Genomic DNA, 26,922 nt, shown 5'->3' with positions numbered 1-26,922 from the left:
GTGGCTTACTCTTACTTCTAATTCGTATGTTTACATGATCTTTAGCTAATGAACCACTAATGACTAAAAATGAAGCATGGTTTTGAAGTGATCATTTTCTGGGATTTCTGTGGATCCTTCATGGTGGAGAGGAAATTATGTAAGTTTTTTTAAAATGTTTCCTATTCTCAATTATTTCAGCTCTCCTACATAGTGTTACTTTCATAGTAGTTCACAACTCCCTTTATTGTTGAGAGGCATGCATTAGAAGTATAGACTGGGATAACCAGGCAGAAAGCAATCATTCTTAACTTTACCTAATGAACTTTGTCCACATTTGAATAAGATCTCATCTCCTTGATTGGTGAATAAAGCATCACACCTGAGTTTGTCCTGCATTTTCCCTTTTATATATTTTAGCTTGGTGCTCTTGGTTCAGCAGTGAGTGAATGTGGCAATGTCAGACCACCATTTTTCACATTAGGTTTTACAAACTCGTATAGGGGGACATCAGAAATTGCACAACAGTGGATTTTTTCTGTAGTGTTCTGACAACCAATATCACCAAAACAGATCATTTGGCTTTTATCACTTTGCTGTTTCTGGGACCTTGCTGAATATAGGTTGGTTGTTCTACTTTGTGCATTAAACCAAAGACTGCAGTTCAAAAATTTTATTCAGCTGTATAAAAAAAATCTTTCAGACAACTTGAGGTCTACATGTATGTTTGCAAAGGATAATCTAGGATTTACCACATTTTCATATCTTATTTGCATTCTTTACTTAAACAGCACCTTATTTTATCGTGTAGAGAGTTGCTAGAATTTACAGTATCTTGAATTTCTGATCACGTTCAAGCAGATCAAATCTCATCTCATTGTTTAACTTTATAGTATTCTTTCATCCAGCCTGTAGCCATAGGATGCAAACTGGTGTGGGAATCTGAAATAGTTTTTAAAAAAAAATTAAACTAATTATAACTAAAAATAGATTTTAATGAACAAGCATGATACCAAATGAAAATGAAAGTATTCACAAAAGCAATAATTATGATTTCTAAAGAATCAAAATCTATTCATATTTGCAATACAGTCAGGATGTTAACAAAAACCCTGTAGTGGAACACCAAAATAAGGCAAAATCTCTGATTGAGCAGGTAAAAATCAACTTTGAGGAAAAAAGCAAACTTGACTGTGATGGCTCCTATGGCTGAATGGTCTACAGACTTTCATGAAGAAGGCACGCCAGCACCTTTACTTTCTTAGAAGCTTAAGGAGATTTGGCATGTCACCAAATACTCTTTAACTTCTACAGATGCACTGTTGGAAGTATCCTTAACGGTTGCATCATGGCCTGGTGCAACAATTTCCAATGCACAGAAATACAAGAGGCTGCAGAGAGCTGTGGTCACAGCCCAGTCCATCACGGGCATAGCCCACCCCACCATTGACACCATCTACAGGAGGCATCTGTCAACAAGGATCCCCACCATCTGGGTCATGTCCTCTTCTTGCTGTTACCATTAGGCAGGAGGGACAGAGAGCCTAAAGTCCTACACCACCAGGTTCAGGAACAGCTACTTTCCTACAACTATCAGGTTCTTGGACCACCTGCACAACCCTAATCCTATCTCAGCAATGGAACACTATGCACCTCTTGCACTACCATGATCTTGTCTTCAGTTGTGTTGTTTATGCACGAAGGTCTCGCTTTTGAAAAGTCTTTTTTTTCACTGTATGGTATAATTTTATGTATAATTTATATTCTGTGTATCGTCTATTATCTACATGCCTACAAGCAAATTTTTCATTGTACCTGTACCTCACCGAATTTGTGCACATAACAATAAACTCGATTTGACATTTACTGATTTGGTCACATTCACGAATAAATAATGATAATTTGATTTATATTGATTTGCTCTACAAACGCCTCACACACCTTAGGTTTTGCAATTTCTTCCCACACTTTCTCTGCAACCCCTCTAAACCCTCAACCTTACTCCCATTCCTCCCCACTCTCCCTACAGTCTCTCCTGAGCTCTTGCAGTCTGCAAGCCTGACACTTTTTCATTCCTTTCTCCGCGGTGTACTCTTCACTCTCTCCATCCCCGCTCGCCGTAGCCCCACTCTACCCACCTCCCCGCAGCCTCGGCGCCACTGCAGCCTCCCTCTTCTTCTGGAATCGCAGGGACCAATCGTGCTGCTGTTCCCATGATGCCGAGCGGCCGGTGCTCCGGACCACATTCCATTTGCAGGGACGGTTCTGCCGCCGAGACTCGGGGTCCCGCCCGGAGACGATGGAGAACATCGCCTCCTGCATCGCTCTGTTGTTTGGTGAGTGCAAGACCTCTCACTTGGCAACCCCGAAACCATTTGTCGATGGCGAGGAGCGTTGGAAACGTTATGTTGTGGACGGAGCCTTCTTGTCCAGCCCTTCGCCTTGATTTGACCCTTGCCCGGCCCGGCTCAGCTCGGCTCAGCCCCCTTGGGGTGAAGGAGCCGCAGCGTCGGGATCCGTAGTCATCGGGGTGCCGCCCGCATCGCACCAGACTTCGGCGCACTGCCAGCGGCTCCAGTAACCCGCTGGGGCACCGCTGTCTGTTGAGCCTTCCGTTGCTCCTTCCTTTACCAACTGGGCTATTTGAAAGATGCAAACGATTTTTCCTTCCTCGATTGCCCGTTCTTTCTGCTTGACACTAGAAATTAACTGATGTGGTGTAAGTGTTTGGGCCATTAGGATTAATCCGAGCGTCGTTGTCTTCCCTCCCCAATTCATCAACTCCTTTTGAAATGAGTTTCAAACAGGGAATGTGGCTTGTTATTGATGAATATTGTTTTAATAATCACAGGAGCTTGTTTTCATAACCCATTGTGAGTTTACAAATATATACAGTGGAATTGACGGTAAAGATTGAATGAATTACTATTTATAGTTATAGATTTAAAAAAAATCAAACAGTCCTTTAAATAAAAGCAGTAACTAAATGTAGCATAATTTAGGATAGCTGCTTAACAGTCATTTTCTCTAAAGTGGATAGCATTTGGGCTATGCTGCAACTTCTTTTGCTTAAGAGCTTTTAAAATGCCAGACTATGGTCAATTATTTTTAAGAATTAGCAGAAAGGCTTATGCTCTTACCCTAAACAGAGATGAATAATTTTTCAAGAAGCACACAATGCTAAATGGAATAAACTCAGATACCTGAGTGCAAAATTCTCTGTTCGTCAATGACATGACAAAGTGTTCAATAAATATTTGTTCACTCTCAGCACCAGAAAAAAAATCTATAGTTTTTCAGCTTTTACGGAGCAGCTACTTGATTAAAATCAAAAATTTAATTTCCGTGTGAACAATTTAACACAATATATCAGCTATAAGGAGAGGTAGGACAAACTTGGATTGTCTTCTCCGGCGGTTCAGTGACTGAGGGGTGACCCGAAAGGAGTTTATAAAATTATGAGAGCTATAGATAGGGTAGATAGTCAGAGTCCTTTTCCCAAGGTGGAAATGTCAAATACTAGGGGCCATAAGTTTAAGGTGTGAGAGGGGAAAGTTTAAAGGAGATGTGTGAGTCAGGTATTTTTTTTACACAGAAGGTGGTAGGTGTCTGGAACACACTGCCGGGGTGGTAGTGGAAGCAGAGATAATAGTGGCATTTAGGAGGCGTTTAGACAGACAGATGAACATACAGGGAATGGAAGGATATGGATTACGTGCAGGCAGATGGGATTAGTTTAATTTGGAATTCTGGTTGGCACAGACATTGTCGACTGAAAGTGCTGTACTGTTCTATGCTCTAATGAATGAAATGCCTTTAGCCTAAGGAGGAACTACAAGGATGGCACATGAGGCATATTAATCCTAATGCAAGGATAGTAGAAATAAAACATTAGTATGTTGGACGTGGATGAATAAATGTGGTGAATCTGTTTTGTTGGCTGGCACACTTTTCTTTTTGTCAGTTACAAAATAATTAGTTCCTAAACTATTTGGGGCTTGGGCAGAGAGAGCTGGCATGATATCTAAGGTGGGGATCGGAAATAATGACATTTGGCCTCTGTACCAAACAAACCTCCGCAGAGGTTTGTAGAATGGCTGCTATGGTATGGCTTTATCTTCCAGAAAATTTCCTGCTCTTACCACCTGTGCTGCCAAAGATAGTGGTGTGGTGTAATGTTGAAGGTGACACTAGTGAATGTATTCCAGTCTGTCATCTGGAACAGTTCAAATATCAGGCTAATCACTTACGATGGCAAGGGCTTCAGAAGAGGGCCAGTCAATGCAGAGCTTTTTATTCTCTTCTGCCAGACTTTGTAGATAAGGCAGTTATGTGATATAATATTTTCCAAGGCATTCACACCCTTCCCCCATCAAATCTTCCTCACCAGTTGAGTGAATGTCCAAAACTGGTTGGCTTAGAACCCCATAATGACTTTGTACTGGCATTGTACATATTATTTTCCATGTGTGTTTATCTTTGTAGAATAGAAGCACATTTGTATCGGTCATTCATTTTGAGTAGCTAAATTTTTTAGAGTGCATGAAATTTGTCAATTTTAGTTAACAATATCAACACTGTAAAGTTTGAAATCTCTGTAAAGTTCGAAATCTCTGTAAAGTTCATGCATTCTATCATGGTAGAGTCTAAGAATGATCCCCATGCCTGGGACAATATCCAACAGATGCATTACTTATACTCCACTTAGGTTTCTTTTTATTTATATTGTTGTCCATTAATATTTTAGCAATAAGTATCCTGTTAATTTTGTGTTGTTTTGAAAAGTCTATTTATTAAGCTGTACGGATGGCATTGAAATCAAAATGTGGGAGAATAACGGAATCAACAGTTATCTCGTTAGCAGGAGTAGGACTGCTAAGGTGATGGAGGGTGAGTCCAGTTATGTCAAAATGTGTTTAAAAGGAGGTTTGTCAGAGTCAGTGTTACACATTTTGTCTTTAATATTTAAATTTTGTCATAATATTTGTGTTTAATTTGTCTTCCTTATTTTCTAACTATTTTAAAAAGTGCTGACATTTTGATAACATGATTTTTTCTAAATAAACTTGCTGGCTTAATTCAATTGAATTCCAATTTCACCTTACACTAAAAACAAATGCTTATATAGTGTAATATATTTGAAATGAAATATTACACTAAAAGCTGAAATTTGATTTGTACTGTGCTGTGCGCTAGTGTCATTTTTGTGTACAGTACATGCATAGCTGCAGTGTGAACACTTCAGTTGAAAAATTATCTCACGTCAAAGGATAATTGTTAAATGGCAATAGAGTTTTAAATGGGGAGGGTAAAATACGACAATTTATTTATATCATAGTCCTTCAGAGATTGTAATGTCAGTGATAACACCCAGGCCACTGAGGGAGTAGGCTGTCAGATAACTAAATCTCAGTTAGTCTCCACTGCTGCACTGGAGTGTTGTGTCTTTCAGCTCAGGTGCTTAGTGAAGAACTAGTGACTATTTGGGAAAAGAAAACTGCTTTCTCAACAGATATAATCAACACCAGGTTAACTGTGCAAAGAAGATTTGATAATTAGCATGGATACTGGATTAAAGGACAAAATAACAAGTCATTTTGTGGTTGGCAAGCTGCTACTAATGAGTTGACAGAAGGATTAGTACTGTAATTTTTTTTAAGATCTGCATTTTAGTATGTTTCACAGATTCTTTTTTACCCATCTATATTAATCCCTATAGATATTATGTATATAGGTTTGCTAATGATAGAAAGCTGGATGGAAGAGTAAGCTATGAAGGAAATTATAGGCCAGATAGCCTGACCTCAGTGGTTGGTCAGATTTTAGAGTCCATTATTAAGGATGAAATTTCAAAGTACTTGGAAGTATATGACAGAATAGTCAGCACGGTTTCATTAAGGGGAGATCTCGCCTGTCACATCTGTTAGTATCCCTTGAGGAAGTAACAAGCAGGTTAGACAAAGGAAAGTCGGTGGATATTACTTGGATTTTCAGAAGGCCTTTGACAAGGTACTGCACATAGGCTGCTAAACAAGGTAAGAGCCCATGGTGTTAGAAGCAAGGTACTAGCATGGATGGAAGATTGGCTGATTGGCAGAAGTCAGAGAGTGGGAATAAGGGGGTCCTTTTCAGGATGACTGCTGGTGATTAGTGTAGTTCAGCAAGGGTCAGTGTTGGGATCGAAACTTTTCACTTTATAAATGATCTGGATGAAAGAACTGATGACATTGTGGCCAAGTTTGCAGATGATACCAAGATGGATGGAGGAACAGGTAGTGTCGCAGAGGCAGGGAGTCTACAGAAGGACTTGGGTCCCATATCTAAGGAAGAATGTGCTGGCCCTGGAGAGGGTCCAGAGGAGGATCACAAGAATGATCCCAAGAATGAAAGGCTTAACATATGAGGAGCATTTGATGTCTTTGGGTCTGTACTCGATGGGGATCAGAATGATGAGGGAAGATCTCATTGAAGCCTACCAGGTACTGAAAGGCCTGGATGGAGTGGACATGGAGAGGATGTTTCCATTAGTAAGAGAGTCTAGGATCCGAGGGCGCAGCCACAGAATAAAGGGATGTCTCTTTAAAACTGAGATGAGGAGGAATTTCTTCAGCCAGAGGGTGGTGAATATGTGGAATTCGTTGCGACAGACGGCTGTAGAGGCCAAGTCATTGGGTGTATTTAAGGTAGAGATTCGCAGGTTTTTGGTTGGTAAGGGGGTTAAGCATTATGGAGAGAAGAGGGGAGAATGGGGTTTAAAAAAAATCCATGATTGAATGGGGGAGCAGACTCGATGTGCTGAATGGCCTAATTCTGCTCCTATACCTTAAGAAGAGGCCACCTTGTAAAGGGATATAGACAGATTAAGTGAGTGGTGAAAAAGTGGCAAATGGGGTATATAGTGGAGAAGTGTGAGATTTATTTTGGACAGGAAGAATAAAAACTGCTGAGAAACTACCAAATGATTGCGTGCAGACTATCCTATGTATGCCTTTGTGCAAAATGCAGACATCTAACAGTAAGCATTAGGAGATTAATATGATGAATGTCTTATTGTAAGGAAGTTGGAATATAAGAAAAAGTAAACTTTTGCAACAATCGTATGGAGCTTTGAGCTCACATTTGGACAGTGTGTGTAAGTTTCTCCCTGAGAAAGGACATACTTTGCTTGGAAGTGGAGCAATGTGGATTAATTTAGGAGGAGACTGAGAAGGATGGGCTGATATCCATTGAAGTTTTGAATTTTGAGTGATGATCTCACTGAAATATATAACATTTCCACAGTCTCAACAGGAGAGATGTTTCCTCTAAGTGGAAAGTCTAGAACCAGTGGAGGATAGTTTCAGGGGTTAGGTATTTAGAACCAAGATGAAAACTTTGTTTACTTGGAGGGTTGTTATTTTTGGAATTTTCTTCCCCAGAGGACTCTGGAATTCAATTGTTGTGTGTATTCAAGGTTGAGATTAAAAAATATTTGGACATAGCTGAAATCTAGGGACATTGGGATCAGCTTAAAATGTGAACTATGGACTTCATCTTATTAAGTGAGAGAGCAGGTTCTACTTTTGATTATTTTGCTTGTATATCGGGTTGTTTAAAGGACCGTGCCTTGATTTGTTCTATTTTTATTAATTTTTGAATCTGGCCATCACTGTCAAAGCCACCATTTATTGGTCATCCCTAATTGCCCTTCAGAAGATGATGGTGGGCAAGCTTTTTGAACCACAGCGGTCCTTCTTGTGAAGGTACTCTCACAGTGCTGTTGGGCAGGGAGTTGTGGGATTCAGGAACAATGAAGGACCAGAAACATTGTTTTCAAGTCAGATTGATGTGGCTTGGGGAGGAATCTGCAGGGAATCTGCCCTTGTCAAGGTTGCAGGTTTGCGTGGGTAACTGTAATGCTTTTTGTAGATTGCACACAGCGATGGAGTGTGTACTGGTGGTGGAGGGAATGAATGTTTAGGATGGCTGATCGGGTGCCAATTAAGCAAGTTGCTTTGTTTTGGATGGTGTCAAGTTTTAGAATGGTTGCACTGCTGTCATCTAGGCAGGTGAAGAGAATTCCATCATGCGCCTCACTTGTAGATAGTGGAAAGGCCTTGAACTGTCTTACCACAGGATACCCATTTTCTGACCTGTTCTTTGAGTCATGGTATTTATCTGGAAGGTCCAGATGAGGTTCTGGTCAATGGTGACCCTTGGATGATGGCGGACTTGCAGTTGGCAATCTCATTGAATGTCAAGGGAAGGTATTTAGACTTTCTATTTGGAGATGGTCATTGCCTGGCACCTTTATGGTGCGAGTGTTACTTGTCATATCACTCCATGCCTGAATGTTGTCTGGGTCTTGCTTCATGCATGCAGGCATGGGCAGCTGCACTTGCTTAGGAGTTGCAAATGGAAGTGAACATCGACCATCAACAGCAAGCAATTCCATTTCTGACCATATGATGGAAGGAAGGTCGTTGGTGATGCAGTTGAAGTTGATTGGGCTCAGGACAGTACCTGGAACTAGTCCTACACTTATGTCCTGGGTCTGGGCTGATTGACCATCATCAACCACAACCCTATGTGTGAGGTTTGACTTCAACCACTGGAATATTTTCACTTTGCTCACTGAACGCAGTCTTACCAGTACACTCTCATTCTAGTACCACCCTGATGTCAGAGTTAGTCACTCTCATCTCAACTCTAGAATTTAGCTCTTTGCTCATGTTTGGACCAAGGCTGTGCTGAGTTCTAGAGTTGCATAGTCCTGGCGAAAGCTCAAACTGGACATCAGTGAATAGGTTACTGATGAGGAATTGCCACTTGAAAGCACCATTGATGATCACTTCCGTCACTTTGCTGATGATTGAGAGTAGACTGGATGGGTGATAGTTAGTAAGATTGTATTTGTCCTGATAGTTGTGAAAGGGACTTTTAAAGTAATTTTCTCTCCCATTGCCCAGGTATGCAAATTAAGTGTAATGTTTCACTATGCTGCAATAACTGCACTTAACAAACCAGTATGTAATCACTTGGGAAGGGCTTTGAAACATTCTGATGATATGATACACATGATAAAGTAAGTACATAGTACTTTTCAAAAAAGCAGCGCTTACATACTGTTGCTTGGATTAATTTTTGTAGATGATACTCAGCAGTGTGAAAGCTTTTTCCAAACGACCTATTGGCACAAACGATTTATATCGTTTAGATTTTACAAAAAAATTACAATTTACCAAGTTGGAAGGATACTGATCTATTTGTAGCAGCTGCTAATGTAAACTCAACAGACAGCTTTAAACTATTGGACCCTCACCATCCGGGACATGCCCTCTTCACATTACTACCATTGAGGATGAGGTAGAGGAACCTGAAGACCCACGCTCAAGGTTTCAGGAACAGATCCTTCCCCTCTGCCATTAGATTCCTGAACGGTCCATGAACACTACCTCGTTATTCCTCTTTTGCACTATTTATTTAATTTTGTAACTTGTAGTAATTTCACAACATATGTCAGTGATAATAAGCCTGATTCTGATTCTGAGGCGCAAGAGACTACTGATGCTGAAATCTGGAGCAACACACAAAAGGCTGGAGGAAGTCAGCAGAACATTTCTCTCTCCTCATGAACTATCCAGCACCCATCACTGTCTCTTTCCCCTCCTCCACCTGCTCCATCTGCCCATTACCCACAGACTCCTCTCACTACTGCCCTCTACCCTCCCCACCTCCCTCCCTTTATTCCATGCTCCAGCTTTCTCTCTGATCAGATTGTATCATCTTCAATCCTTTATCACTTCCACCCATCACGTCCCAGCTTCTGAGGCTATTTCCACTCTCCCTCCCCCCCCATCCCCCCATCTTCCCATCACCCCCACCTGGATCCATGTCACCCGCCAGCTCTTGCTGCACCCCTTCCCTCCACCTTTTTATACCGGCTGTCTCTCCTCTTTTGTTCAGTCCTGATGAAGGGTCTCAACCCGAAACGTTGACTGTCCATTTTCCTCATAGATGCTGCCTGACCTGCTGAGTTCCTCCTGCCTTTAATGTATAGCTTTAAACTATTATTTGCGGGGCTATAGGAAAGGAGGAAGGGAATGAAAGTTATTGGATCATTATTTCAATGAGCTGGTGTGTTGTTTGATTCTAAAGTGAAATATTTCAAATATTGGAGAGTGTGCAGCTTGCTGTTTGCAAAACTTGGCACATTGGTTAGTGATTCTGATTCACAATGGTTGTAATTTGTGGCAAATACTTTGAATCTGTGCTGCTGCTCTAATCAAAGTTCCAAGTTTTATTTAAGTGGTTCCCTCACCCTGCATCTTCTATCTACTCAAAATTGGCATTGCTGTTCTTTTAAAAAGTTGATGTCACTTTTTGAATTTTGGTAGACAAATTATTCTGGGATTGGGCGGCACGGTAGTGTAGCATTTATTGTAACGCTGTTACAGTGCCAGCGACCCGGGTTCAATTCCGCCACTGTCTGTACATTCACCCCGTGACTGTGTGGATTTCCTCCGGGCGCTCCGGTTTCCTCCCACATCTTCCAAAAAGACGTACGGGTTAGCAAGTTGTGAGCATGCTATGTTGGCGCCGGAAGCATGGCGACGCTTGAGGGCTGCCCCCAGCACATTCTCAGACTGTGTTGGTTGTTAACGCAAAAAGACACATTTCACTGTGTGTTTCAATATATGTGTGACTAATAAATAATTATTATTATATTATTATTAAATTCTGTAAAGGACTGGGAGGTGGCACTAGTACATTCTGTACCCAAGGGGTTTATTTGCATTACTGAGGCTTCTGTAGATTTTATACGATGCGATTTGAGTCCACCCTTAGAAGCTTAGAGATTGTGTTTCTCAGCACCACCCAATTTTCTGCAGATGTTTGAAAGTGCAGGCATTGTTCTTTTAAAGCTGCATCTGCATTTGTTGGGTTGAAATTGTGAAAATGAACACTTCCTGCTGCATGTTTTGTTGGGGTAGGAAAGCAATCTGCCAATGTCTACAGGACATGGCGGTCAGTGCTACAGGAACATTTAAAAATAACTTGGAAGCTTTAAAGTGGCTGCAAAAATTATTTTGGCATAAAATACTGTCGGTTTTAAATACAGTAGTGTACATATTTTACTGTGCTGGCACAATATTTGGCACAACATCCATAATCGTTCAATCCTTTAGGTAGGCAAAAGATTTTGTTTACATTCATCACTATTATTTCCATTTTCTTTCTCTTTTCCTTACATAGGCATTATAAATATATTAAATTATTTACCCCTTTTAAGTTTGAGTATTGGCCAAATCTTACACTTCTCTTATTAGGCTAACTGGTATTTTAAGGCTGCGTTTGCAATAATTAATAAAATGTGTTGTTTCTGCAAAATTATTCACTGTTGCCTTTGTGTACTGTGAAGTAGTGTGCAGCAAAATGGAGACCATGGTTTTTAACTGTATTGATTCCTGATTGAACAAGGAGTGTATTTTGAAGAAAAAAATAGTGCCATTAGTGGGCAAGGGTGTACACAAGGGGGCAAAAGTAAAGCGTAGAAATATAGTCACCATAGGAGATTCCATAATTAGGAGGAAAAATGGGTGTTCCTGCATACTGTGTTACCTCCTAGGTGCCAGGATAAAGGACATCATGGGGTATTCCGCAGGGGAAGGAACCAAACCGGATGTTGTGCTGCCCTTGGGTATCAAAGACATAGTCGGGACAAATATTGAGGTCCCACTGTCAGACGTTTAGGAGCTAAAGAGGAAATTAAAAGTTGGACCTTGGATCTGTGATTACCCCCAATGCCAGGCGCCCATGCAATAGAAAGATGTGGAAGATCTATATGTGGCCTTGTCTTCTTGGGACATTGGGACCGGTTCTGGACAGGAGGTACAGGAGCTTCAAAAAGATCAGTTCCAGCTCACAAGGTGTGGGATCAGTGTCCTCTCAAAGGCTTACCAGTGTGGTTGAGGAGGGTTTAAACAAAATTATCAGGGGCTATGTACCAGCATATAGAAGTAGAACAGGAGGAGTATGAAGTGGTGCTGTGTTGGATAAAGTGCAGGCTCTGGATTATGTGGAAGATTAACAGGTTCAGAATGTGTATGTATAAATGCACAAAGTGTAGCGAGCAAGATAGCTGAGCCACAAGTATAAATATCCATATGGGAATATGATACAATGGCAATAAAGCAAATGTGATTTTAAAATGATAAGACTGGACATTTCATATTCACTGACACAAAATATTCAGAAAAGATGGGGAATGATAAACAGTTGGTGAGAGAGCAGCATTGATTAGTGAAGCCAGTGAAATGTTGGAAAAAGAGGATGTACTTGAGGGAGACAAGGACAAGAATTCATCTGGTTAGACTTAAGAAGTGAAAAGGATATCATTGGACAACTGGGAACATTCTATGGGTCTTGGGAATAGTGCCAGGGAGGGAGAGGAGTAAATCTGCAGAGTAACTGCAGATGTGCAAGAACTTTAGTGATAATATTGGGGAACTTTACTTTAACATCATCTCAATGGATATTTAGGTAAATAAAGGGAAAGGGGGTGAGGAATTTCTGGTATGTTTAGGGGCCATCTCTTGATCCAAACAGTAGGGAGACATTGCTGCATCTTGTGCTGGGAATGACATAGGCCCAAAGGACTAAGTGTCTGTGGAAGCATGTGTGTAATATTGATCATTGTATCATCAGGAGACACAAGAGACTGCAGATGCAGGAAATCTGGAGCAAAACACAATGCTGGAGGAACTCGGAGGATCAGGCAGCATCTATGGAGGGAAATGAATAATCAACATTTCGGATTGAGACCTTTCATCAGGACTGGAAAGGAAAAGGGGAGATAGCCAGTATAAAAAGGTGGGGGGGAAGGGGTGGAGCAAGAGTTGCTGGGTGATGGGAGGATCCAGGTGAGAGGGGGGTGATAGGCAGCAAAGGGAGGGGGAGACTGGGAATGATGTAAGAAGCTAGGAGGTGATAGGAAGTGACAAAGGACTGAAGAAGATGGAATCTGATAGGAGAAGACAGTGGACCATGGAATAAAGGGAAGGAGATGTGGAGGGGAATCAGAGGGAAGAATGTGTAGGTGATGGGCAGATCGAGAGGGTGGGGAAGGGGAAAGAGGTGGGGTGATGGGGCCGGTGGGATAAGGGAAAAAAGGGGCCGGAGGGGAGTGGTTACCGAAAGTTAGAAAAATTGATGATCATCTATATAGAACTTCGACTCAGCCACACTTGGAGTATTGTGTGCAATTCTGGTTTAACCCATTACAGGAAGGATGCAGAGGCTTTGGAAAGGGTGCAGAAGAGGTTTACCAGGATGCTGCCTGGATTAGAGGGTATGAGCTACAAGGAGAGGTTGGACAAACATGGGTTGTTTTCTCTGGAGTGTCAAAGGCTGAAGGGAGACCTGATAGAAGTTTATAAGATTATGAGAAGCATAGATAGGTTAGATAGTAAGAATCTTTTTCCCAGGATAGAAATGTCAAGTACTAGAAGACATGCATTTAAGTTGAGAGGGGGAATATCTAAAGGAGATGTGCAGGGCAAGTTTTTTTTTACAGAGAGTGGTAGGTGCCTGGAACTGGCTGCTGGGGGGAGTGGTGGAAGCAGAGACAATCATGGTGTTTAAGAGGCTGTTAAATAGACGCATAAATATGCAGGGAATGGAGGGAGATGGATCATGTAGAGGCAGAAGAGAATTAGTTTAATTTCACATTGTGTTTGGCGTAGACATTTGGGTCAAAGGGCCTGTTCCTGTGCTGTACTGCTCTATGAGATCTCACTATTCTAATTCTGACCTCTCTCTTCCTTCCTGTTTTTTTTTCTCTTCAAGATGCTCCTTCAAACCTACTCTTTGACCAAACAATTGATAATCTGTCCCAGTATGTTATTAAATGGCTTTGTATCAAACTTGATTTGATGGTCCTTCTGTGATATGTCCTAAGACATTGTACTGTTAAAGTCACCACAAAAATGTCAGTTGTTTATCATTCACTAATATCATAAATTACACAAACCTAAGGAATTGGCAACATTTTATTTTGGAGCAGCAGTCATATGGATTGCAAGACTGGGCAAAACCTAATGCAATAATGATGTATTAAGTATCTCTTACTTAAGTCAAAACATACTGGTTAAGATTCTGAGGTGAAGCACCATTATTGTTTTCCAGATGGAAGAAGTTTTGCTGTATTAACCATTGAAATTAATAATGGTAAAACTGGAGGAACTCAAAGTAAATATTACATGTGGTAACCATTTATCAAATAAATAATTCAGTAGATTTCCAGACACCCAGAAACTCTGTATTAGGTAGTTATTTTAGATGTCCATAATCTTGTAGATAGACATTTGAAGGAACGGACCAGCTATGAGATCCTCTTAGCTGCTTAGTGCAGGTTGAGGAGTAACACTGTAAATTGGATATGTTGTTCCAGAAAGAGAAGGTTGTGAGGTGGTGACCACCACCTTTGAGGAATAAAAGTGTTCAGAGAGTACAAATTATGATGTGCTGTTTCACCTTGTAGGGAACCAGATGAAACAAGATTCAGAATTTGAGGGAGTATTCACTTTAAAGAAATCTGTGACAATATTGGTTCAGATATTGCTGACTAATGACAGTGAAGCTGAATGTTCATCATCATAACCCTGTGTAACTTTAGGAAATCCATGCATTTCCACAAAAACATAAAATTCCAGAAATTTCTGCATCAGATTGAATTCAGCAAAGGAACAAAAGTTTGGTGTGATTCCCAGCACTTAAGGATGGCCATCCATGTGAAGATCCTGTGCCACGCCTGAGGTGGTACGGTGAATGCTTTCCCATAGATTTGCATGGAGGGAAATTGCTGCAGAATTGCTCAGGGAATTCCCAGGATACATCTTTGATCCTGTAGTATTTTAGCTTGATTAAATGTGTTTGTGAAGTGTCCTGAATTTTTAATATGCTTCAGAAGTTTTTTTTATGTCATTGAGTGTTTTGGAAATTCAACATCATGTAATTTTTTTACAGTTCTGGGGGCATGACGTAGCCAGTGGTCAGAATTTTTTCCTCCTCCTGTTTCCCATGTGTTGTTACTTTTGGGTTGCAGGTTCTCTTCTTGGCTGGTTCCACCATCTTTCCTCTGTAAGTTCCCACTGTGAGAAGCTCCTAGCCTTTTTAATGCATGGGTTGCTCACAGCTGAGTGCAAAATCTGCTTCATTTCAGTCAGCATGTGGTAAATCTCTGGAATAGATTCACAAAGGATAGAGTGAAAGCCATTTTGATTTATTATTAATACAAATCAGATATATTTCACACTTAATACATTTGTATAGAGTATATAAAGTATCTGGACGTAGTATGTTAGGGGAGAACAGGTGACTTTGGATGCACAGTTTCCAAAGCACTCACCCATTGGTCATTATAGTCACCCTACATCTGGGTGTCTTGTAAAGTGACTGTGATGGCTATATGGCAACTTAATTATCATTGGATAGTAAAACTCTGTTAATCCAGGCTATCAGATTTTCTGGCTAATGGATGTTAGTGATACTCCAATATATTGAATTCACTTTTTAAAAATATGTTACGTAGTAACATTTCAGTGAACCAGTTAAGTTTAAAGGGAATGTGGAAAACAGAAGTGTGGAGCTCAAAGGGTGTGCAGGAACCAGACTCCAGGCGAGAGGACAGGGAACGTGGCAAATGCCACCCGGTGACCCAGATACCAAACCACTGGGATATCCATATGGTCAGATGAAGCGTGGTCATTTTATCCAGGAATTCTGATACTGTGCCAGCAACAGTTGACAACAGTGAACCGCTTTGAAAAGTAACATCAGTAATCTCCAAAGATTTTCTTCATGAACTACTTGTTTATATTTGCCACAGATTGAACAGGAAAACATTTGGTAGTTATCAACCGATGTAAAACTGCATTGAAGTATTTCCAATGAACTTTTGTGCTCAGTGAGGTATGTATTTTGTGCTGGGAAGTAAGCTTTCATACCCAGTACCAGTCTCAAGTACTTCTAGGTTTTTGCTAGAGGCAGCGGAACTATTTGCACTGTCTTCAAAAAAAACCTGAGGTTGCAAATAGCCTGATCGTTCTGTGCCTGATAGAAATTAGGTTGGTGTTATCCATGAAAAATTTGTGTACAACTCCTAGTCATGAGCATCCCCCAGAATCCAGTTCCAACGGCTCTTGAACATCAACTTTAACAGAATATTTGTGAAAATTAACCAACATTTAATTAATAATTTTATGTGGTGCTTTGCATTTTTCCTTTTAAATTCTAACCTGACATTGGATAATTGTTTTAGGTAATCCGCTAAACAGATTACTTTTGAACAAATGATTGAGTTATATTAAATCAATATTGCTTGTGTGCTTGTGATATTAAAATGTACCGCATGAATGCTAAAAAAATTATGTTACATTAAATTAAGAAAGCTACTTGTAAATATTTAAAATGCAACTTTGGAATCAGTAATTCGTATCGCACTGTCATACTAGATTCTCAAGTAAAAATGATTGCAAAAATAAAAAAAAATATTACTTGGATGTAGTCTTGGTCAGGCAGCATATGTAGAGACAGGAAAAAATAGAAGTAACATTTCACAAGATCACAAGACAAGGGAGCAGAAGCAGGCCATTCGGCCCATCGAGTCTGCTCCAAGGAAAGGGAAATAGAATGAGAAATGGGGAATGGGGGAAGAAGAAGAAGAAAAACAAAACTATTCTAATCCCAATTACCAGCCTTATCCCCATATCCCTTGATATCCTGACTATTTAGATATCTATCTATCTCCCACTGATCTGGCCTCCACTGCTGTACGTGGCAAGGAGTTCCACAAATTCACCACCCTCTGGCTAAAGAAATTTTTCCTCATCTCTGTTTTGAAACTGTACCCTCTAATTCTAAGATTGTGCCCTCTGGTCCTGGACTCACCCACCAAGGGAAACAGCCTAGCCACATTTACTCTGTCCTTTCCTATCAATATTTTAAATGTCGCTATGAGGTCCCCTCTCATTCTTCTGTACTCCAGTGAGTACAGTCCAAGAGCCGACAAACGCTCCTCATACGTAAGCCCTTTCATTCCTGGAATCATTCTCGTAAATCTCCTCTGAACCCCCTCCAACGTCAACACATCCTTCCTAAGATGTGGGGCCCAAAACTGCGCACAGTATTCCAAATGAGGCCTCACTAGTGCCCCGTAGAGCCTCATCAACACTTCCTTTTATACACTATACCTCTCGAAATGAATGCCAACATAGCATTCGCTTTCTTTACCACCGATCCGACCTGGTGGTTAACCTTTAAGGTATCCCGCACGAGTACCCCCAAGTCCTTTTGTACTTCCGTGCTTTGGATTTTCTCTCCTCCTAGATAATAATCTGCCCGCTTATTTCTGCTTCCAAAGTGTACAACTGCACATTTCCCTACATTGAATCTCATCTGCCATTTCCTTGCCCATTCTCCTAAACTGTCTATGTCCCTCTGCAACCTTCCTATCTCTTCAATACTCCCTACTCCTCCCCCTATCTTGGTGTCATCCGCAAACTTAGCCACAAAACCATTTATTCCATCATCCAAATCGTTAATGTACAAGGTAAAAAGGAGCGGTCCCAACACCGACCCCTGCGGCACACCACTAGTAACCGGTAACCAACCAGAACAAGATCCTTTTATTTCCACTCTTTGCTTCCTGTCAACCAGCCAATGCTCCACCCATTCTGTTATCCTACCCGTAATTCCATGACCTCTCATCTTATTAATCAGTCTCTTGTGAGGCACCTTATCAAAGGCCTTTTGAAAGTCTAAATACACAACATCTACCGCCTCTCCCTTATCCACCTTACCTGTGATTTCTTCAAAAAACTCCAATAGGTTGGTCAGGCAGGATCTTCCCTTCACAAACCCATGTTGGCTAGGACCTATCCTGCTCTGCGCCTCTAGGTATTCCGCAACCCCGTCTTTGAGGATAGATTCCAATAAATTTCAGTATTGATTTTCATGAGAATACATTAAGTTCTTGTGGATAAATGTGAGAGATTTTTTACAAGCAAAAAATTAATGTGAGTTACAGTATTAGTAACAATTAATTAATTGGATGTACTCGGGATCAGCCAGGATGCTGAGAACAATATAGATGAGACTTTTACTGAAGTGGTCACATGTAAGGTGTAGGCTTCAGATTGATGGGTGACCACCAGGAAGACTAAGGGGAGGATGCAGTCAATGCAGGGTTCTCCTGTGATCATTCCCCTCAGTACCAGGTGTACCTCTTTGGATAATGTTGAGGGGGATGATCTTTCAGGGTGAGTAGCAGCAGTCAGGTCTCTGGCTCAGGATCAGAGAGAATGGGTGTAGTCAGCCAGGGCAATAGTGATAGGAGACTCAATAGTGAGGGGGACAGACAGGAGATTCTGTGGCCGCAGAAGAGGCACCGGGATGGTGTGTTGCCTCACGGGTGCCAGGGTCAATGATGACTCTGAGTGGTTGCAGAAAATTCTTGATGGGGACAGTAAACGGCCAGAGGTTGTTATACATGTTGGTATAAACAAGATAGGTCAAACAAGGGATGAGGTCCTGTGAAATGAGTATAGGGAGTTGGGTAAGAAGTTAAGAAGCAGGACCTCAAGGGTAGTGATCTCTAGGTTATTCCCCGTACCACATGCTAGTGAGGTCAGAAATAGAAGGACAGGCCAGATGAATTCGTGGCTGAGGAGCTGGTGCAGGGGGGCAGGGATTCGGGTTCTTGGACCATTGGGATCTCTTCTGGGGTAGAGGCGACTGGTACAAGAGGGATGGGTTGCACTTGAACCAGGGAGGGACCAATATCCTTGCAGGGAAATTTGCTACTGCTACAGGGGAGGGTTTAAACTAGATTGGCAGGGGGGTGGGACTCTGAGCAGAACCAAGTCATGGGACAAAGCAGTAGCCAGTGAGAGCAAGTCATGGGATAAAGCCAGTGAGAACAAGTTTAATAATCAGGATAGCCAGGGGCACAGTAAAGGCAGGGAAAGGAAAACCCAGTTAAACTGCATTTATTTCAATGCACGAGGTTTAACAGGTAAGGCGGATAAACTCAGAGCGTGGATCGGCTCTAAAGACTGGGATGTTATAGCCGTAACAGAAACATGGCTGAGAGAAGGGCAGGACTGGCAGCTCAATATTCTAGGATACATATGCTACAGGCGTGACAGAGGTACAGGTAAGTGAGGAGGGGGTGTTGCTTTTTTGATAAGGGAGGACGTAACAGTAGTGCTTAGAAATGACACTGGTGAAGTTCCTGAAGAATTGGAAGGTTGTTAATGTCATTCTGTTGTTTAAGAAGGGTAGCAAGGACAAGCCAGAGAACCTCAGGAATGAACTACATCGCAGTTGTATAAGTCATTGGTGAGGCCACACTTGGAGTACTGTATCGTACTTAGTTGTGGTCACCCTATTATAGGAAAGACGTGGTTAAACTGGAAAGAGTGCAGAAAAGATTTACGAGGATATTGCCAGGACTAGAGGGCCTGAGTTAGAGGGAGAGGTTGGCCTGGCTAGGTCTTTATTCCTTGGAATGTAGGAAAATGAGACATAGATAAGATGGATTGTCTTTTCCCCAGGGAGGGGAGTCCAATCTAGGGGGCATAGATTTATGGGGAGAATGGAAAGATTTAAAAGGGACCTGAGGAGCAACTTTTTCACTGAGAGTGGTGAGTACATGGAATGAGCTGCCAGAGGAAGTGGTTGAAGCAGGTACAATAGTATCATTTAAGAAGCACTTGGATTGGTACATGGAGGGGCAGAGCTTAGAGGGATATGAGCTGAACACAGGAAATTAGGACTAGCTGGGTGGGCACTGTGGTCGGCATGGACTCATTGGGCCAAAGGGCCTCTATCCTTGCTGTATTGCTCTGTGACTCTAATTATAATTGTATTGAATATTATAAATGAAATCATAAGATTAACGCAGTTAAAACAAAAGTTTTACTGTTTCAGTTGAGCTCCTTCAGTGATCAAATACTTAAGATGTTGGAGTAGTGCATCTGACCCCTTAATCAGAACAGTCTGTTGTAATGAGTGTAAAGCCATTTATTATATAACTAATTTCTTTGGTGTTAATATTTTTCCTCCTTCTTCTTAGTGTATTCCATCTTTTCACAAGTGCAATCAGATCGGAATCTTTATCCATCTTCTGGAGTCCTTTTTGTGCATGTTTTGAAGAGAGAGTACTTTAAAGGGGAATTTCCTCCCTACTCAAGCAAACTTGGTGAGTGAAGCTCTGCAAACCCATTTGAGTTACCCATGGCTTACTGTAGACTTATTTAAACTTTCTAAATATTAACTTTTGTTTTTCTAGTGTACCATTGATGAGAAATGTAATTTTTGACCACTGAAGCAAGTTAGTTTTGCAAGTGCTTTGCTACAGAATATTTTGGGTGGGCATTCAAATAGAATTTTAAGTTGCACAAAGCTTTGGAGATGCCAACTTTGGATAGGAATCTGTTTTGACTACATTTTTTATGTTGTTATCAATTTTCAAATTTGTCTCTCTTAAAAAAAAATTCACTCTTTCACAGCTTACTAAAATTATCTAAATTGAGAATGATAAAAAGCATGCACCTAAATTGTAAAACATTGTAAACACGTACAATTATCACAGACTTAGGCTAGAACATGGTAGAGACAGATTGGTTTAGCTCTGATATTGCCATGGATGATCAGACTGCCAAAGTTTGTTGTCATGAGTTGCACATGAATAATGATAACTTGGCTGAGGATAAGTCATCAAATTCAAGTAGAAAAAAATAGAAGTGTCAAAGCAAAAATGTTTATAGATTATATTTGCTATGTTAAATGAAGGCTTTGCAATTTTATACTTCTCACAGTTTTGAGGCATTGACTCTTCATTGGTCTGTGATCTCACAAGTGCCAAACACCATCCTGTATTTCATCAAGATAGCCACTTCTGTGTAAATCTTGGTAGTGAATGTTGGCACATTATTTGACTGTACGGTGCTCCCGGTGCGGCCTCCTGTACATCGGTGAGACCCGATGCAGATTGGGTGACTGCTTTGTCGAGCACCTTCGCTGCGTCCACTGCAACAGCCAGGACCTCCCGGTAGCCACCCACTTCAATTCCACATCCCACTCCCATACTGACATGCCTACCATGGCCTCCTCTACAAGCCACATTGAGGCCAAGCGCAGGTTGGAGGAACAACACCTATTCGCCCTTGGGAATCTCCAACCTAATGGCCTCAACATCGATTTCTCTAACTTCCAGTAACCCCACCCCTTTATTTTCTTCCCTGCCACCCCCCAATCCTTTGTCTTCCTTTATTCCTGTGGCTCCCTTCCCCCGCCTTGATGACCTGCCCATCTCCTCTCCCCCAACCTTTATTCCATGGTCCACTGCCCTCTCCTACCGGATTCCTCCTCCTTCATCCCTTTGCCTCTTATACCTGTCACCTCTCAGCTTATTACATCTTCTCCCCCTCACCCACCCACTACCTTCCCCCCTCCCCTGGACTCGCCTATCCCCTGGACTCGCCTATCCCCTGGACTTGCCTATCCCCTGCCTGCGTGTACTCCTCCCCTTCTCGCATCACCTTATTCTGGCTTCTGCCCTTTTCATATCCAGTCCTGATGAAGGGTCTGGGCCCAAAACGTCAACTGTTTATTTCCCTCCATGGATGCTGCCTGACCTGCCGCGTTCCTCCAGCACCTTTCGTGTATTGTACCCAAACGTGATCTTTCTTTCAGCAATAGATAACTAAAATTTATTGGAAAGCAATTAGCAATGCATGCTGTGACAAAGTTTACCTTCTATCCTTCTGGCACTGATCTTATTTGTCCTTTCCATTTTGTTATTTTGACTAAGGTCAACAAAATTTGGCAGAGAAGAGTACTGGGATTCTATAGTCTACTCAATGGAGCCACCAAGGGAGCTAGTTCATAATGACTTACTGCACCAATAATAACATTCTTTGTTGATCCTAAATTGAATCCATTCTTAAGTTACAAAAAGTATTGGATCAAAAAAGAACCCAGTGATTGAAATAAACAAATGCAGACTTTTTTGGTTTCAAATTACCTGGCTAACATGTTGCATTCTTTCGTCTAGCTGATGCCAGGAATGATCCAATTACGTTTAAGACAAATCTGAAAGGATACCCGGACAGACCTGGCTGGCTACGATACATTCAAAGAACTCCATACAGTGACGGAGTACTTTATGGATCACCAACCATTGAAAATGCTGACAAGACAACAATCATTGAGGTAGCATCGTAACCTGGTGGTTAAAGCATTGTTGTTCTGGAATTCAGTAGTTTACAGCTCTTCTAAATATTACAGTCTGTATACATTTTGACTCATTGACAATTAACTGCTACAGCTATTATTTTTCAATACATGGAAGATAAAAAAAAACTAGCTTGCAGCCCATATTTCCTTATGATATAGGAGGAGGCCATTTGGCCCATTAAATCTGTGCTGGCTCAGAGTAATCATATACCCCCACTAAATTTTCCTGTATCTTATTCCCCCCACATTCCCATCAATTCTGCACCCACCTACACAGAGGTCAATTTGAAATTGGCCAGGTAACCTACCAAACAGCAAGTCTTTAGCATGTGGGAGGAAAGTAGAGCACCCGGAGCAAACTCGTGCAGTCACAGGGAGAACATGCAGAATTGACATGGGCTGCCCCAGAGAGCAGGGATGGACCTTGGTCACTGGAGCTGTTAGGTAGCAGCCCCACTAGCTGCGTCACTGTGCCACCCTGGTCAATCTTGCTGTACAAAACAGAATTTCCACCCCTCTCTCAGTGAAGGTAGCAAAAGCAGTTCCAAATAAATTCCTTGCTTACACAATGATCTGCAATAGAATGGTCAGTTTGTTGGATTTGGTTAAGGGATAAATCGAATGGGAGAAAATATAATCCAGTTGTATGAATTGGTGGACTTCTAATAAGTGTAACTGAAAAGTGGATTCATAGAGAGAAAAGTAAAGATTTCCCAGGAGGTACTGAGAGAGTTGGGAGCAAAACGTACAAATGTTGGGGAGGATCGAAAATCTCAAAGTTAACGACCTCTAGATTAGGTGTGATCAAGAAGGCAGCTAACATAGTTATATATCTAACATATTATATTAATATATTCCACTGATTCTCTGTTTGGGTTCTACCAGGACCATTTGACTCCATTATAACCTTAGTCCAAAAATGATCAAAACAACTGTGTTTAAGAGGTTAGCTCACAATGATCACCTTTGACATCAAAGGAGTATTCAGCTGTTATACAAAAATATTGACCATATTTTTTATGAAATAACTGGAGTTTCAGGTAACCTAGTTTAGGAGAATATGTTGGTCAAGGTTTAGGAAAATGGAGGTGAGTGGGCACTGTTCATGTCATTGCTTGCAGAAATAGTGCAGAGTTGCTGATTGCCCTAAGTGAGGGTTGGGGTGGCCAATAACAGAACCTTGGAACTTTTGCTACGAAAGGGGGGACCATTCAACCCTTCAAACCAGATCTGGATGATAAAGAGCTACCTAACCTAGTCCCATCTTCCAGCATTAGGTTCATAACCCTCCAGGTCCAAGCTCCTCAAATACATCTCTAAGTATTGTTTAAATGTGATGAAGGTTTCTGCCTCTACTATAGCTACAATTTTTCAGTTCTGGCAACTTCTTCGTAAATTATCTCTGTACCCTCTCCATTGAACATAGAACAATATAGCTCCAGAACAGGCCCTTTGGCCCATGATGTTGTGCCGAACTAATTAAACTAGTAATTAAATGCCTAAGTAAACTAATCCCTTCTGTCTACGCAGTGTCCATACCCCTCCATTCATGTGCCTGTTTAAGAACCTCTCAAATGACGCTATCGTATTTGCCTCCAACACCACCCTAGCACCACATTCTAGGCACCCACCACTCTCTGTGTGTAAAAAAACAAAACAAACTTGCCCGGCACATCTCCTTTAAACTTGCCCCCTCTCACCTCAGATGCAAGCCTTTAGTATTAGAAATTTCACCCCTGGGAAAAAGATACTGGCTGTTTACTCTCTCTATGCCCCTCATAATCTTATAAGCCTCTATCAGGTCTCCCCTCAGCTTCGGCTGCTCCAGAGAAAACAACCCAAGTTTGTCCAACCTTTCCTTATAGCACATGCTTCTCGTCCAGGCAGCATTCTGGTAAACCTCTTCTGCATGCTCTTCAAAGCTTCCACATCCTTCCTATAATGGGGCAACCAGAATTGAATGCAACACTTCAGATGCAGTATAACTAGAGTTTTATACAGCTGCCACATAACTTCCTGACTCTTGAACTCAGTGTCTCAACTAATAAAGGCAAGCATGCTATATGCTTTCTTTACCTCCCTGTCAACCTCTGCAGCCACTTTCAGGGAGCTATGGACATGGATCCAAGATCCTTCTGTATGTAACACTGCCATTAACAGTGTACTGTCCCTTTACATTTGATCGCCCAAAGTGCAGCACCTCCCATTTGGCTGGGTTAAACTGCATCTGCCATTTCTCTGCCCATATCTGCAACTGATCTATATCCCGCTGTATCCTTTGGCAATCTTCTACACTATCCACAACACCATCAATCTTTGTATCATCTGTGAACTTACTAATCCACCCATCTACACTTTCATCCAGAACATTTATTTTCACAATATGCAGAGGTCCCAGTACAGATTCCTGCAGAATACTACTAGTTACAGACCTCCAGCCAGAATGTCTAATTGACCACTATCTTCTATCCTCTATGGGCAAGGCATTTCTGAATCGAAATGGCCAAGTCACCATTGATCCCATGCCTCTTAATCTTCTAGATGAGTCTCCCATGAGGGACCTTGAAAAATGCCATTTCTAAAATCCCTGTAGACAACATCCACAGCTCTACCTTCTTCAATCACCTTCGTCACCCCCTTGAAAAACGTAATCAAGTTAGTAAGACATGACTTGCCCTGCACAAAGCCATGCTGACTCTCCCTAATTAGGCCCAAATGCTGATAAAACCTATCCATAAGAATCATCTCCAATAATGTCCCTACTACTAACATGAGACTTGCTGGTCTATACTTTCCAGGATTATCCCTATTTCCTTTCCTGAATAACTGAACAACATTAGCTACTCACCAGTCCTCTGGGACCTCACATGTGGCTAGAGAGGACATGAAGATCTTGGTCAAGGCCTAGCCATCTCATCTCATCTCTTGCCTCTCTCTATAACCGGGGATATATCCCATTAGGCCCTGGGATCTTATCCACCTTAATGTTCTTTAAGAGACTACCTCCTTCTTTATCTCAAAATGCTGTAGCACATTAGCATGCTCCACACTGATCTCACTGTCCTTCACATCCTCCTTGGTAAATACTGATGCAAAGTATTCATTTAGAACCTAGCCCACGTCCTCCGCCTCCAAGCACATGTTCCCTCCTTTATCCTTAACTGGTCCTACGCTCTCCCTAGATAGACTCTTGCTCTTGATGTATGCATAGGGTACTTTAGGATTCTCTTTAATCTTTTCATGGCTCCCCCCCGGCTCTCCTAATTTCCTTCTTGAGTTCTTTTCTAGGTTCCTTATAATCCCCAAGGGCAGCGTTTGATTTTAGCTTCCTAAACCTTGAATATGCTTCCTTTTTCATGTTGACTAAATTCGTCACCCCTCTTGACATCTAAGGTTCCCTGACCTTGCCATTCTTGTCCTTCCTTTTTACTGGAATATACCTGTAATGTGCTCTGTGCAGCTGGTCTTTCAACATCTTCCACATGCCAGATGTGGACGCCCAGAAAGAGCTGTTCCCAATTAACTCTCCTTGGTTCCAGTCTAAAACTCCTGTACTTTTCCCTGCTCCAATACAATACTCTCCTGCAAGGTCTATACTTACCCTTTGGAGGTCCTAGTGTATATTAGGGAAGTTGAAGTCACCCACAACAACAACCATGCTGTCTTTACACCTTTCCCTAATCTGCCTGCATATCTGTTCCTCGATATCCCGGTGGCTATTTGGTGGGGGGTGGAGTGGGAGCTGAGGGTCTGTAGTATAATCCCATCAAAGTGATTGCACCTTTCTTATTTTTAAGTTCTACCCATAGGGACTCAGTGGTTGAGCCCTCCATTGTGTCCCCTCTGAGTACAGCTGTGTTACTGTCCCTGATTAATAGTGCAACTACCCCTGCCCCCCCCCACCTTTTTGTTTTTACTTCCCTCTCTATCTTTTCTAAAACATCAAAACCATGGAACGTTAAGCATCCAGTCGCTTTCAACCAAATCTCTGTAATGGCCACAACATCATAGTTCCATGTACTGATCCATGATCTTACTTCATCACCCTTACCCCAGTACTCCTAGCATTAAAATAAACACACTTCAACCCGTCTGTCCTATTGTGTCTATTACCTTGCTGCTGCCTGTTCTCCCTTACAGACTCACTGGTCATGACATTTACTTTCCTCTTAATCCCTTCACTTTTTGAACTGGTGCTCTGGTTCCCACCCCCCTACCAAAGTGATTTAAACCCTCCTGAGTAGCACTAGCAAACCTCCTGGTCAGGATATTGGTTCCCCTTGAGATGCACCGCATCTCTCTTGTACAGGTCACCCCTGCCCCAGAAGAAGTTCCAGTGATCCAAGAACCTGAAACCCTGCCCCCTGCACCAGTTCCTTGGCCACACATTCATCTATTCTTTCTTTCTATTCCTCTCCTAGCATGTGGCACTGGGAGTAATCCAGAAATTACTACCTTTTGAGGTCCTGTTTTTCAGCCTCTTTGCTAACCCACCTCACTCCGCAGAACCTCTTCCCGCTTTCTACCTATGTCATTAATGCCAATGAGCACCACAACCTCTGGCTGTTCACCCTCTCCCTTGAGAATGATTCCCCTTGCAATTATATCTTTCAGGAACTGTGTGCAGTAGTGATATTGTAGCCCTATTAAAGGAAAACCTCA

At 41.7% G+C, this 26,922-nt stretch overlaps 1 protein-coding gene across 3 annotated transcripts in view; it reads left to right on the top strand.

Annotated features, from left to right (window-relative positions):
- Positions 1-2,129: 2,129 nt before the first annotated feature.
- sgce (sarcoglycan, epsilon) overlaps positions 2,130-26,922 on the top strand; it is a 49,177-nt gene continuing 24,384 nt past the window's right edge. For 2 of the 3 annotated variants that reach the window (XM_052016101.1, XM_052016100.1), the window contains exons 1-4: positions 2,130-2,315; positions 4,765-4,869; positions 20,096-20,221; positions 22,079-22,236. In XM_052016101.1, the coding sequence (XP_051872061.1) occupies positions 2,279-2,315; positions 4,765-4,869; positions 20,096-20,221; positions 22,079-22,236 (426 nt within the window). In that variant the 5' untranslated portion in view covers positions 2,130-2,278. The remainder of the gene's footprint in view (positions 2,316-4,764; positions 4,870-20,095; positions 20,222-22,078; positions 22,237-26,922) is intronic. The other variant, XM_052016102.1, reaches the window with a different exon arrangement.

The sequence above is a fragment of the Pristis pectinata genome, chromosome 5, assembly GCF_009764475.1.
Source record: "Pristis pectinata isolate sPriPec2 chromosome 5, sPriPec2.1.pri, whole genome shotgun sequence".
Classification (NCBI taxonomy): domain Eukaryota; kingdom Metazoa; phylum Chordata; class Chondrichthyes; order Rhinopristiformes; family Pristidae; genus Pristis; species Pristis pectinata.
This window is presented reverse-complemented; position numbering and strand designations above follow the sequence as displayed.